The 13812-nt window shown below is 45.6% G+C and overlaps 1 protein-coding gene across 1 annotated transcript; it reads left to right on the plus strand.

Moving 5' to 3' along the window:
* The first annotated feature begins 7625 nt into the window (after positions 1 to 7625).
* On the plus strand, positions 7626 to 11907 carry LOC123086973 (zinc finger BED domain-containing protein RICESLEEPER 2). Its single transcript, XM_044508841.1, has 2 exons — positions 7626 to 7925; positions 9337 to 11907. Exons 1-2 carry the CDS (start codon positions 7629 to 7631, stop codon positions 11698 to 11700), a joined length of 2661 nt encoding a protein of 886 aa, XP_044364776.1. The 5' UTR covers positions 7626 to 7628; the 3' UTR covers positions 11701 to 11907.
* The last annotated feature ends 1905 nt before the right edge of the window (positions 11908 to 13812 follow it).

Below are 13812 nucleotides of genomic sequence, written 5' to 3' on the forward strand. Positions count from 1 at the left end.
ACATCTCATATGCTCCATGCCGTTCAAAATGTCGTTGAAGTCCCGATTCTAAGCCGTAAAGCATGGCACACTGAACTATCGAGTAGTCATCAGCTTTGCTCTGCCAGACGTTCATAACATCTGGTGTTGCTCCAGCAGCAGGCCTAGCACCCAGCGGTGCTTCCAGGACGTAATTCTTCTGTGCAGCAATGAGGATAATCCTCAAGTTATGGACCAGTCCGTGTAATTGCTACCATCATCTTTCAACTTTGCTTTCTCAAGGAACGCATTAAAATTCAACAGAACAACAGCACGAGCCATCTATCTATAATCAAACATAAACAAGCAAGATACTATCAGGTACTAAGTTCATGATAAATTTAAGTTCAATTAATCATATTACTAAAGAACTCCCACTTAGATAGACATCCCTCTAATCCTCTAAGTGATCATGTGATCCAAATCAACTAAACCATGTCCGATCATCACGTGAGATGGAGTAGTTTCATTGGTGAACATCACTATGTTGATCATATCTACTATATGATTCACGCTCGACCTTTCGGTCTCCATGTTCCGAGGCCATATCTGTATATGTTTGGCTCGTCAAGTATAACCTGAGTATTCCGTGTTTGCAACTGTTTTGCACCCGTTGTATTTGAACGTAGAGCCTATCACATCCGGTCATCACGTGGTGTCTCAGCACGAAGAACTTTCACAACGGTGCATACTCAGGGGGAACACTTCTTGATAATTAGTGAGAGATCATCTTAAAATGCTACTGTCAATCAAAGCAAGATAAGATGCATAAAAGATAAACATCACATGCAATCAATATAAGTGATATGATATGGCCATCATCATCTTGTGCTTGTGATCTCCATCTTCAAAGCACCATCATGATCACTATTGTCACCGGGGCGACACCTTGATCATCATCGTAGCATCGTTGTCGTCTCGCCAATCTTATGCTTCCACGACTATCGCTACCGCTTAGTGATAAAGTAAAGCATTACAGCGCAATTGCATTGCATACAATAAAGCGACAACCATATGGCTCCTGCCAGTTGCCGATAACTCAGTTACAAAACATGATCATCTCATACAATAAAATTTAGCATCATGTCTTGACCATATCACATCACAACATGCCCTGCAAAAACAAGTTAGACGTCCTCTACTTTGTTGTTGCAAGTTTTACGTGGCTGCTACGGGCTTAGCAAGAACCGTTCTTACCTACGCATCAAAAACCACAACGATAGTTTGTCAAGTTGGTGCTGTTTTAACCTTCGCAAGGACCGGGCGTAGCCACACTCGGTTCAACTAAAGTTGGAGAAACTGACACCCGCTAGCCACCTTTGTGCAAATCACGTCGGGAGAACCGGTCCCGCGTAAGCGTACGCGTAATGTCGGTCCGGGCCGCTTCGTCCAACAATACCGCCGAACCAAAGTATGACATGCTGGTAAGCAGTATGACTTATATCGCCCACAACTCACTTGTGTTCTACTCGTGCATATAACATCAACACATAAAACCTAGGCTCGGATGCCACTGTTGGGTAACGTAGTAATTTCAAAAAATTTCCTACGCACACACAAGATCATGGTGATGCATAGCAACGAGAGGGGAGAGTGTGATCTACGTACCCTTGTAGACCGATAGCGGAAGCGTTATGACAACGCGGTTGATGTAGTCGTACGTCTTCACGGCCCGACCGATCAAGCACTAAAACTACGGCACCTCTGAGTTCTAGCACACGTTCAGCTCGATGACGATCCCCGGACTCTGATCCTGCAAAGTGTCGGGGAAGAGTTCCATCAGCACGACGGCATGGTGACAACCTTGATGTTCAACTATCACAGGGCTTCGCCTAAGCACCACTACAATATTATCAAGGACTATGGTGGAAGGGGACACCGCACACGGCTAAGAGAACGATCTTAGAGATCAACTTGTGTGTCTAGGGGTGCCCCCTGCCCTCGTATGTAAAGGAGCCAAGGGGGGTGCGGCCGGCCCTAGGAGGAGGCGCGCAGGAGGTGTCCTACTCCTACCGGGAGTAGGACTCCCCTCCCTTTCCCTAGTTGGATTAGGACTTGGGGGGAAGGAGGAGAGGGAAGAAAGGAAATGGGGGGGCGCCGCCCCCCTCCTTGTCCAATTCGGACTTGGGGGGAGGGGCATGCGGCAGCTCCTAGGCCTCCTCTCCTCTTTCTCCACTAGGCCCATTAAGGCCCATTAGGTTACCGGGGGGTTCCGGTAACCTCCCGGTACTCCGGTAAAATGCGGATTTCACCCGGAACACTTCCGATGTCCAAACATAGGCTTCCAATATATCAATCTTTATGTCTCGACCATTTCGAGACTCCTCGTCATGTCCGTGATCACATCCGGGACTCCGAACTAACTTCGATACATCAAAACTCATAAACTCATAATATAACTGTCATCGAAACCTTAAGCGTGCGGACCCTACGGGTTCGAGAACAATGTAGACATGACCGAGACACGTCTCCGGTCAATAACCAATAGCGGAACCTGCATGCTCATATTGGCTCCCACATATTCTATGAAGATCTTTATCGGTCAGACCGCATAACAACATACGTTGTTCCCTTTGTCATCGGTATGTTACTTGCCCGAGATTCGATCGTCGGTATCTCAATACCTAGTTCAATCTCGTTACCGGCAAGTCTCTTTACTCGTTTCGTAATACATCATCTCGCAACTAACTCATCAGTTGCAATGCTTGCAAGGCTTATGTGATGTGCATTACCGAGAGGGCCCAGAGATACCTCTCCGACAATCGGAGTGACAAATCCTAATCTCGAAATACGCCAACCCAACATTTACTTTTGGAGACACCTGTAGAGCTCCTTTATAATCACCCAATTACGTTGTGACGTTTGATAGCACACAAAGTGTTCCTCCGGCAAACGGGAGTTGCATAATCTCATAGTCATAGGAACATGTATAAGTCATGAAGAAAGCAATAGCAACATACTAAATGATCGGGTGCTAAGCTAATGGAATGGGTCATGTCAATCACATCATTCTCCTAATAATGTGATCCCGTTAATCAAATGACAACACATGTCTATGGTTAGGAAACATAACCATCTTTGATTAACGAGCTAGTCAAGTAGAGGCATACTAGTGACGTTTAGTTTGTCTATGTATTCACACAAGTATTATGTTTCCGGATAATACAATTCTAGCATGAATAATAAACATTTATCATGATATAAGGAAATAAAATAATAACATTATTATTGCCTCTAGGGCATATTTCCTTTAATCTCCATAGCCGACACCGCCACCATCATCACTGCAACAATCCCTCTCCAAGTTTGTCATACAATGTATCGCATCCGACAGTTATTGTAAGACATATTATCAATCAATCATTCATGTTCATGTCGTCTTAAATGTGTTCATCTTGTGATCTGATTGCCATGTGTGAGTAATTCAATAAGGCAATGGGTTGAGGCAAGGCCTTGCAAGCTGATGCATTTGTGCAGCAGATCGTTGGAATGACTTTGTGTATTTGATAATATGTCCGGTTGCAACAAAATTGTCTCTTGTCTTCTTTTCAATCTAAGACCCTGCAAGTACCCAGGATCCTGTAGATTGATCTAGGAGGAGTTAAGGAGCGAGGAGATCGTGGAACACTATGCCGAACAGCAGTGAGAGAAGGGGTTAGTATGCTAGCGGAATAATATTTCTTGAGACGAATGAGGTGTAGTTATTAAATGCCCAATGCTTTTGTCTGAATGTTTATTCTTAATAACCAAGGTAACCCGGCGCGGTAGTAAGGGACATTGGTTAGACAACTAACTCTTGTTGTAGGTCGAGCACCAGTTAAGACGTACTTTTGACACATGGTTCAAAATCATCTCGTCACAAGCACATCGTAGCGGTTGTCTTTCAGGGCATGTTTTAATATCATTAAGATCGATCCCAAGCAGAAATATAAGGTTGTAAGTGTAAGACCTCATACCCATGCATGTCTTTAATATCAGTGTTTACACCCTTCATGTCATTAAAGATTTAGTATAAAAAAGGAAATTACATTCTTTAGCAAGAACTTATCAACCTTTGTTGTAGTGCACGTGCTCTCGCGGGTTCAATAACTTAAGGCCACTCCTTGGGGGGAAAGTGATACGTCTCCAACGTATCTATAATTTTTGATTGTTTCATGCTAATATATTATCAATCATGAATACTTTATATGCTTTAATATGCAATTTTATATTATTTTAGGAACTAACCTATTAACCTAGTGCCTAGTGTCAATTGTTGTTTTCTGCTTATTTTTTATTTTCCAGAATATCAGTACCAAATGGAGTCCAAATGATACGGAACTTTTTAAGTGTGTGTGTAGGTGATGTTCACTAGGTTTTGAGTGATTCTCCTACAGGTTTGATAACTTTGGTTCTCACCGAGGGAAATACTTGTCGCTACTATATTGCTTCACCCTTCCTTTTCGGGAAAAATCTCAACGTAACTCGCAAGTAGCATAAAGGCACGAGAATCTTTGCTATCCAAACTGGATCTCAAAGGGCATCCGATTCATGATGTCTCCTTAGAACGGCCATGTTAGATTTTCTCGTCGTGTGACGAGATTCGGTGTCAAGCGCTTGAGATCTATTTAAGAGTTTAACGATGACGATTGTGGCTCTAAAGTGTTGCGCTTAGAGATACGTGCATGAAAACTTTCTTGCCGTCATATAGAAGGTCAAGCCGGTTCTGGTCGGGGAGCGACGACAACGATGCGTCAGCGGCTTGTTCTGGTGGCGGTAGTAGTCATTCGACGGTATCAAAATTTTAATGTAGTTTTTTGCGTGAACCTTCCAATCTATTCATCTTCAATCATGACAGTACAATAAACACAAAAAATGATAAAAAGTACATCCAGATCCATAGACCATCTAGCGACGACTACAAGCACTGAAGCAAGCCGAAGACGTGCCGCCGTTATCGCCCCTACCTTGCTTGAGCCGGTCCAAACTTGTAGTAGACAAACGGAAAGTCGTCTTGCTAAGGCCTCATAGGACCATCGCATGAAAACAACAACCACCGCCGATGAAGAGTAGCGTAGACCGGAAGGAACCAACCTGAAGACCCACGAACGTAGATGAACAATGACAAGATCCGATCAAATTCATCAAAGATAGATCCACCGGAGACAGACATCCACACGCCCACCGACAATGCTAGATAGACAACCGAGACGGGGCTAGGCGGAGAGACCTTTATTCCATCTTCAGGGAGCCGTCGTCGTCTCGCCTTCCTGAGCAAGATACAAATCCTAACAAAACTTATAGAAACATCTAAAAACGGAGCCCTCCCACCAACAAGGGTCGGGATACACCGCGTCCCCATGGCCCTAAGGCCACCGGAGACGAGGTGGACCGGCGGCGGCGTCGGCGGTAGGCGAAGAAACCCTAAGTTTTTTTTTGCGGGTAAACCCTAAGTTTTTATTATGTTTGATGTGCTTTGTACTTTCGGTAAACTTTGTTACTTTCTCCAATCCATATTATTTGTCCCATCTTTAGTATAACTTTATGGGAAAAGCTGTAAATCCGCCGGCCAAAAACAACAACAAGTCTGCCGCCTTGCACCCGTGCCACGCGTCCCATGGACCACACGCAGGCCACGTATGGAGACCTCCTCAAGTTATACACACGTTGATGCTTATCTTATCCTCCCAAGCAATGACCTCCATTGATTTATTTATCCAGCAACACATTCCTTAGTGCGTCTTGCACAGCCGCAACCAACTGAATCATGCCAGCCGAGGCCCCGGCGCCGGCGAGCAAGTGCTTGGCCATCCGTGTCCCTCCTCATTTTCTTCCTCATCCATACTATGTCTCTCTCACCAATTTAATCAGCGCCATCTCTCACGGACTACACCGCCTCGCCGTCACCCGCCTCCGCGAGGCACACCGTCGTTGGAACCTCGTCTGCCGTCTCCCATCGTTCCACGTCGCGGTGTTCTAGAGGAGCACGACGTCCATGGTTGTCGCCTCCTCGAGCTCAGTCGCAAACACCGGTGCCGCTGCAGTACAGTTCCTGCAACATTATCTCTATTACATAATTTTTTCGCAACAAGGCCTTTGTTGCAAAAAAATATATAAATATTTCTACAACATGATCTCTACTGCAAAAATAATCTGCAACACAACCTTCATTACAAATATTTCTGCAACATGATTTCTCTGCAAAGAAAATTGACAAATATTTCTGCAACATGATCTTTGCTGCAAGAAAATTCTGCAACACAACCTTTGTTGCAAATTTTTGTGCAACATGATTTATGTTACAAAAGGTTCCGCAACAAGGCTTTTGTTGCAAAAGTAAAGGACGGCACACGGTCGCTAGATTGTCTCGCATCTAATGGCTCGCATGGCGATGGATCTTTTGAAAAGATCCACCGGCCGACGCGTAGCATCTCCCTAACTTTATTACAAAAGTTCTATTAAAATTAGAGTTTTTATCATTTATGCCACTAATTGTATCCGACTACTCAGTTTTGCCATCAGAAGTTATAATTGCTCAAAAATGCCATCGTTTCGTGAGATGCTTGTTTAAAAATATCATTAGATATCTCAAAAATGACACCGTTCCATTAGATGTTTGCTTAAAAATGTCATTAGACATTGTTATTGTCAGGTCAAACCAGTTGACCATGTTATATGATGAACATACCCCTATACCCAGATTTCAGGTCTCTTTATCTCACAATGATAAGTGTGGACGCCACTTGTCAGGAGTAAGCAAGCAAAAAAAAAGAGGAAAATAAAAACGCTATTGGGATCAAGTGAAACCCACATTTTATTGTACTGAGGTAGAGGGAGAACTGACATGTTGGTCTACAGGTATTTTGATCATTATAACATGGCAAACGAGATGTGAGATGACAATAAGGATGTCTAGTGGCATTTTTGAGCATGCGCCTAACGAAGCGATGCCATTTTTGAGCAGTTGAAATTTCTAGTGGCAGAACTGAGTAGTGAGACACAACTGGTGGCATAAAAACGGAGCCCTCCCGCCGACAAGGGCTGGGATACACCGCGTCCCCATGGCCCTAAGGCCGCCCGGGACGAGGTGGACCGCCGGCGGCGTCGGCGGGAGGCGAAGGAACCCTAAGTTTTTTTTTGCGGGTAAACCCTATGTTTTTATTATGTTTGATGTGCTTTGTACTTTCGGTAAAATTTGTTACTTTTTCCGATCCATACTATTTGCCCCACCTTTAGTATAACTTTATTGCAAAGTTGTATTAAAATTAATATGGATTAGAGGGAGTAATAGATTTGAATTTTGTTTTCAAATTAGAAGGATCGCACAAAAAAAGGTGAACTTTTCAACTTCCCCAGACCCCCGATCAACGACTCTGGCCTTAACCGGGCCATTTTTCTTCCTTGGATCCGTACCCTAACGCAAGCTCTTTAAGCTTATCCGCCCACATAAATCGGACGGTCCAAATCGGAACCCGGCCACATCAGCCCAAACCCTAGTCGCTGACGCCGTAGCCTGCCTGGCCTGCGTCCGCAGTCCACCCCCCGATCCCATCCCATCCCATGGATAAAAATATTGAAAGCGAGCCGCGCGTCCCGAAAACTAGCCGGTCCACGCGGACGAGCCCCCACCCATGGCCCGCCGGCAGCCTCACGCCCGCGCCAGCTCGGCAGCCCATGGCCGTGGGCCGCGAGCCCATAAATCCCCGTCCATCCCCCGCTTCTCCGTTTCCCCCAGACCCGACGAAATTTTCCGCCTCGCCCCGCTGGTCCGTGCTCGGTCCCTCTCCTCCCCCGTGGCCGCCCGCCCGCCCCCAGAAGAAAAAGGCGGATCTAGGGTTTGCTCGGCCTTCGTTCTTCTTGGGCCGAGCCCCAATCCCGCACCGCCCGCCTCGAGTTGGATCTCCGCCCGCCGGCCCCCCTCCGCCTCCGTAAGCCCCCCAAACTCTAAACAGCCTCCTCCTCCTCCGCGCCTCTCCAGGCAGGCCTCCTCCCCATCCATCCATGCCCGCGCCGCTCGCGGCCTCGCGGATTGGATTCGATTGCATGTATAGATCTTGTTCCGTTCGCTTTTCGGGCCGTGCGCTCGGCCGTATGAATCTGCTGCGGAGCAGTATGCGCTTCGTTCGAGAATTGGCTGCGTGTGTTCGTATGGAGGTTTAGATTCAGATGGTTGCCGCGGGTGCTGAAATGGCCGCATGCGGGCTATGCCGTCGTTTTGTTTTTCTTTAGTTTGTCTCGTGCGGAGCTATAATGGCGGGGGTTTCGCCGGTCAAAATTATGAGTAGTGCCTCTGTTCTTTTGTCTAGGAGGATGATTCATTCTCGTTGCCGTACCAAGCAGCTGCTACTCAGTCATATTTTGCATAGGGGTTGGTTTAGTCATGCGAGATGTGGCCGAATTTAGGCCTTGTTTGGCTGCAAACATGACGACTGTCGCAGCCGTTTGCAACAGATGATAATGTTCAGTTGTTCACACCAGGGTAGAGGAGCAGGTGAAGTGACCACAGTCACTAATGTTAACATTTATAGCTGTAAATGTATTCTGTAATTTTATCGACCCCTAGAAGCCGTAATTCTGCGGAATGCAGTGGCACTTATCCCTGGAGATGTGATAGTTCTGTGAACAGAACATTCTTGATTGCCATTTGCATAGCCAATGCTTTGATGTTTTGGTTGTTTACACGAGCCTAGCTAGGTTCCATCCATTAGGTTGCTGTATATCAGCCCTTTGGTGCTGCACCTACTTATTGCTCAACAGTTCTGGCTATGGCTATGGCCTTTTTAGCTTGTTCCCAGCAATAACATGTATTCGCGTTTGTATATAAGAAGCTACTTAGGGTGGTGTTTCTTTTTTACAACGTATGTGCTGGTGTCTCTGAATTTCCCAATCAGGGCCTTCTTCCTATAACTTTAATCTTGTTTTCTGTTATGATTGTTTAGCGAATTGAATGGCCTACTTCCATGATTTTCCTGGCTTTCTACAGCTCCACTCTTCTATTGATTTCTTTCATCAAGTTATATTTGATACATGTATAATATTGCGAGCATCTATCCTGATGTGGACAATATACTTCAATTATTTACTGTTGGACATTTTACTTTTCAAGAGATCACAGTTCCTTGCATTGGCAAACTTGCCATCTTCCAGAAAATCTGCTCTACTTGAAATCTCAAACATAAAAATTTGCAGTAGTGATTTTTAGATTTCTTCTGGATAATGTACATTATCAAAGTGAAATTATGCAAGATTTCTCAGCCTTATTCCAACTTTCCAAGTGTTCTGATTTAACTACATTAGATCTGACATGATTTTATTTGATCAATTGTTCCAAATTGACAGGCTTTTGGGTTCCATCAGATAATCTTTCATAGGATGGGCGAACCAAATGGCAATGAAAATGCTATGGTGCATGAGAGTGAAATGGTTGTTGATGATGAGATGATCCATGGCAATGAAATGGTTCACAGTGGCGAGATGATCCATGAGCATGATATGGTTCAAGGGAATGAGATGGTTCATGGTGACGAGATGGTGGAAGGGAGTGGGATGGTCCATGATGATGAGATGATCCATGGTAATGAGATGATTCAAGTTAGTGACATGATCCATGGTCATGAGATGGTTCAAGTGAATGACATGGTCAATGGTGATGAGATGGCCCATGGTCACGAATTGGTCAGTGCTGAGGTGACCCCACCAACCATATCAAGACGCCGGAGAAAGAAGTCATTAGTATGGGAGCACTTTACTATTGAACCTGTTCCTGGGGAGAGGGGATGCCAACGTGCATGCTGCAACCTATGCAAGGCAACCTTTGCATACAGTTCTGGCACAAAGATAGCAGGTACTAGCCATCTCAAGAGGCACATCACGCTTGGCTCTTGCCCTATGATAAAAAGCCAAGAGAGGAAGCTGGCAATGAGTTCAATTGGAGGAGTGACTGACAACGATGGTGAGGGTACCGTAGAACGTCCTTCTAAGAGGCGTTACAGATATACTGGCTTTGCAAATACTACATTTGATCAAGACCGTAGCAGCTCACATCTGGCGAAGCTTATCATTTTGCATGACTACCCACTTCATGTTGTTCAACAGCCAGCCTTCACTGCTTTTACTGATAGCCTGCAGCCTCGTTTCAGGGTTGCGGATGTTGAAACAATGGAGGCAGAGGTGTATGGTGTTTACCAGAAAGAGAAAAACAACCTAATGCAAGCATTGAACACTATGCCTGGAAGGATTAGCCTCACCATAGGATTGTGGACAACTAGTCAGACTCTTGGCTATGTTTCTATAGCTGGGCAGTTCATTGACACGGATTGGAAAGTGCATCGAAGAATGCTTAACTTCATGATGGTGTCTTCTCCTCATTCGGAGAATGCACTTGGTGAAGCTATTAGCTCAAGCCTTACCGACTGGAACATGAAGGACAAGCTATTCACCGTCACATTGGATAATGATTGCTCATCACATGATATCTACAGTGCAAATCTGAGAGATCATCTCTCCAATAAGAACAACCTGATGCTTAAGGGCCAGCTGTTTGTTGTGAGGTGCTATGCCAATATCCTCAATGCAGTTGCACATGATGTCATTGCTTCAATCCATGGTGTGATCTACAGTATCCGTGAAAGTATAAAGTTCATAAAAGCTTCTTCTGCCCGTGAGCAGAGGTTTGCTGAGATTGCTCTGCAGCTGGAGATTCCCAGCACTAAGACCCTGTGCCTTGATGTTACAATACAGTGGAATACCACTTACCTTATGCTGATTGCTGCCTTGGATTATAGGCAGGCATTCACCACATTGGAGACATGTGATGGTAACTACAACGAGTCACCTTCTGCAGAAGACTGGAAGAAGTTGGAAGCTGCCTGCAATTATTTGAAATTTCTGTATGATTCTGCACATAGCATCATGGCTGCGGCAAATCCAACTTCTAACTTATTTTTCCATGAGGCGTGGAAACTTCAGCTGGAACTGTCAAATGCCATAACCCATGAAGATCCAGTTTTCAGTAGCATCGCCAAAGAAATGCATGAGAGGTTTGACAAGTACTGGAAGGATTGCAACCTTGTTCTAGCCATTGGTGTTGTCATGGACCCTCGTTTCAAGATGAAACTTGTTGAATTCAGTTATTCTAAAATCTATGGTGTGGAGGCAGCAAAGTACGTTAAGGTGGTGGATGATGCTCTTCATGACCTTTACAAGGATTATGTTGCACAGCCCCTGCCCCTGACGCCAGCCTATGGCGCACCAGGGGAAGTTAATAAGAATGGGCCTGCCCATGCGAATAACAACACAGTAACTCCACCTTCTACTGGGGATGGACTTCTTGACTTTGACATGTATCTTTCAGAGATAGCAATAAGTCAGCCCTCCAAGTCCGAGCTGGAGCAGTACCTGGAAGAAGCCCTGACGCCCCGCATCCAAGACTTTGAAATCGTGGACTGGTGGAAGCTCAACACCCTGAAGTTTCCAACACTGGCGAAGATGGCCCGTGATATCTTGGCCATCCCCATGTCCATGGTGAGCAGCGGCTGCTCCATATTTGCCGCGGCAACAACAGGAAGCCGGATGCTCGATGACTACAGAAGCTCGCTGCGCCCTGAAATCGTGGAGGCACTTTTCTGCTCCAAAGACTGGCTTCAGTATTCTCCGCCGCCTCCTGCAGAAGCTCAGGGTTCTGTAGCGGTGAAGATGGAGTGATATTGGTCCCTTAGTCCTTAGATGGTAGCCTTCAGAAGAAGGCTACTTAGTTTGTGCCTAGTGCTCTCGATCATAGAATGTTACTGATAATGTTCGAGCTATCCGTTAGATGTAATGAGTACTCTTGATTATTCTTGTCGAATTCAAGATTCTGAGCCCGTGACATACTTGCAGGGTGAGGTTGTCGGCAGTGATATACTGTTTGCATGTTGTCCCGTGTGATCGTGGTCTGTTGGCTCGTGCTCGTCGTCTGTTTTGGTTGGCTTGATTTTGTACGTTTGCTTCTGTCCTGATTGTGCATCCAACCTCAACCTGGTGCTGATGTAGTGACGGCTGGTTTCAATGCTATTTGCATGGTCGTCTCTTGAGATCTCATGTGGTAATTTTACGCTCCCATTTTGTTCTTCCGGTCTAAAATGCCTTGTAATTCACGCGTGGGCCGGTGTCTGGGCTTTTCTGAGGGAAGAAAGGTACATTGCTGAGCACACCGTTTTAAGCTATAGCAGCAGTGATCTGAACTCTCGGTGAATCACTTATTATTCGCAGATGACAGCCTGCTGTTCTTCAAGGCTAATGCTACGGGTGCAGAAGAGATCAACCAATTGTTGAAACATTACTGTGCAGCAACGGGGCAGAGGGTTAATTACAGCAAATCCTCCATCTTTTTCAGTAAAGGGGTTCCGGAAAATATTTGAGCAGATATCAAAGAGTTGCTTCATGTGCCTAATGAAACACTGAATGCAAAATACTTGGGGATGCCATCCGACGTTGGCTCTTCAAGAAATGGTGCCTTTAAGTTTCTCAAAGACCGTCTATGGAGTAAAATCCAGGGCTGGATTGAGAAGTCCTTGTCCACCGCAGGGAAAGAGGTACTTGTCAAATCTGTCGCTCAAGCGGTGTCAGTTTTTTCAATGTCATGTTTCAAACTTCCAAGGAGACTCTGCGAACACTTGAATATGTTGATAAGGAAGTTTTGGTGGGGCTCTAAAGATGGCCGTAGGAAGCCTCATTGGGTTTCATGGAAGGACATGACGCAACCCAAATCTTCTGGGGGGTTGGGGTTCAAAGATTTTGAATTATTCAACCTAGCAATGCTTGCAAAGCAGGGTTGGCGAATTCTCCAACAGCCTGACTCTTTGAGTGCTCAAATCTTGAAGGGGGTTTATTTCCCTAACTCATCCATCCTACATGCTCAAGTCGGCTCTCATCCTAGTCAGATTTGGAGATCTATAATGGAGGGGGTGGAGGTTTTGAAACTAGGGCTCATCAAGAGGATCGGCAATGGTGAATCTACAGATGTGTGGACGGAGAACTGGATTCCAAGGAATGAGATGTTGCGCCCCTATGGCTGCAGGGTACAGAACCCCATGAGGCTAGCATCTCAATATATCGATCAAACTTCTGCGACTTGGGATAAGCAATGAGTCCAGCAAACTTTTCTGCCTATGGATGCTGCGGTGATCCTGACTATACCCATCGGTACAAGGAATTTTGATGACTATTGGGCATGGAATTTTGAAAGAAATGGCATATTCTCTGTACGCTCGGCTTACAGAATGTTTGTGGCGACACGACAACGGAGAGAAGCATGGCTGGATGGCACTCCCGCAACGTCTAGTTCGAACATGGAAGAGAAATCATGGAAGACACTTTGGAAGATTCAAGTCCCAGCCAAGGTGAGGATGTTTTTATGGCGTTTGTCGAAGCAGTCACTCCCTACAGAAGATGTACGTGCGCATCGGCACATGTCTAATACGAGCTCATGCGGAATGATTCTTGGAGACACTCGCTACTGGAGTGCTCGATGGCGAGATGTGTTTGGGCTCTTGATAACAGTGATCTGGTGAGCAGAATGATCACTGTCACGGAGCCGAGGACGAAGCATTGGCTGTTCGGAATGATGGAGTCACTGTCTCACTCAGAGTTTGTTCGGCTCTCCGTAACACTATGGGCGATCTGGTCTTCTTGCAGAAAATTCATTCATGAAGGCGTGTCCCAGATTCCGCATTCTGCCCATGTGTTTATCCATCGTTTTATTGACGAGATCACCATGCTACAGAACAAACCGGCTGAAGTGCAGAATCCCCCCCGAGGAATTAGGCAGTCACATGC

This window comes from Triticum aestivum, chromosome 4A, assembly GCF_018294505.1.
Source record: "Triticum aestivum cultivar Chinese Spring chromosome 4A, IWGSC CS RefSeq v2.1, whole genome shotgun sequence".
In the NCBI taxonomy this organism is placed as follows: Eukaryota; Viridiplantae; Streptophyta; class Magnoliopsida; order Poales; family Poaceae; genus Triticum; species Triticum aestivum.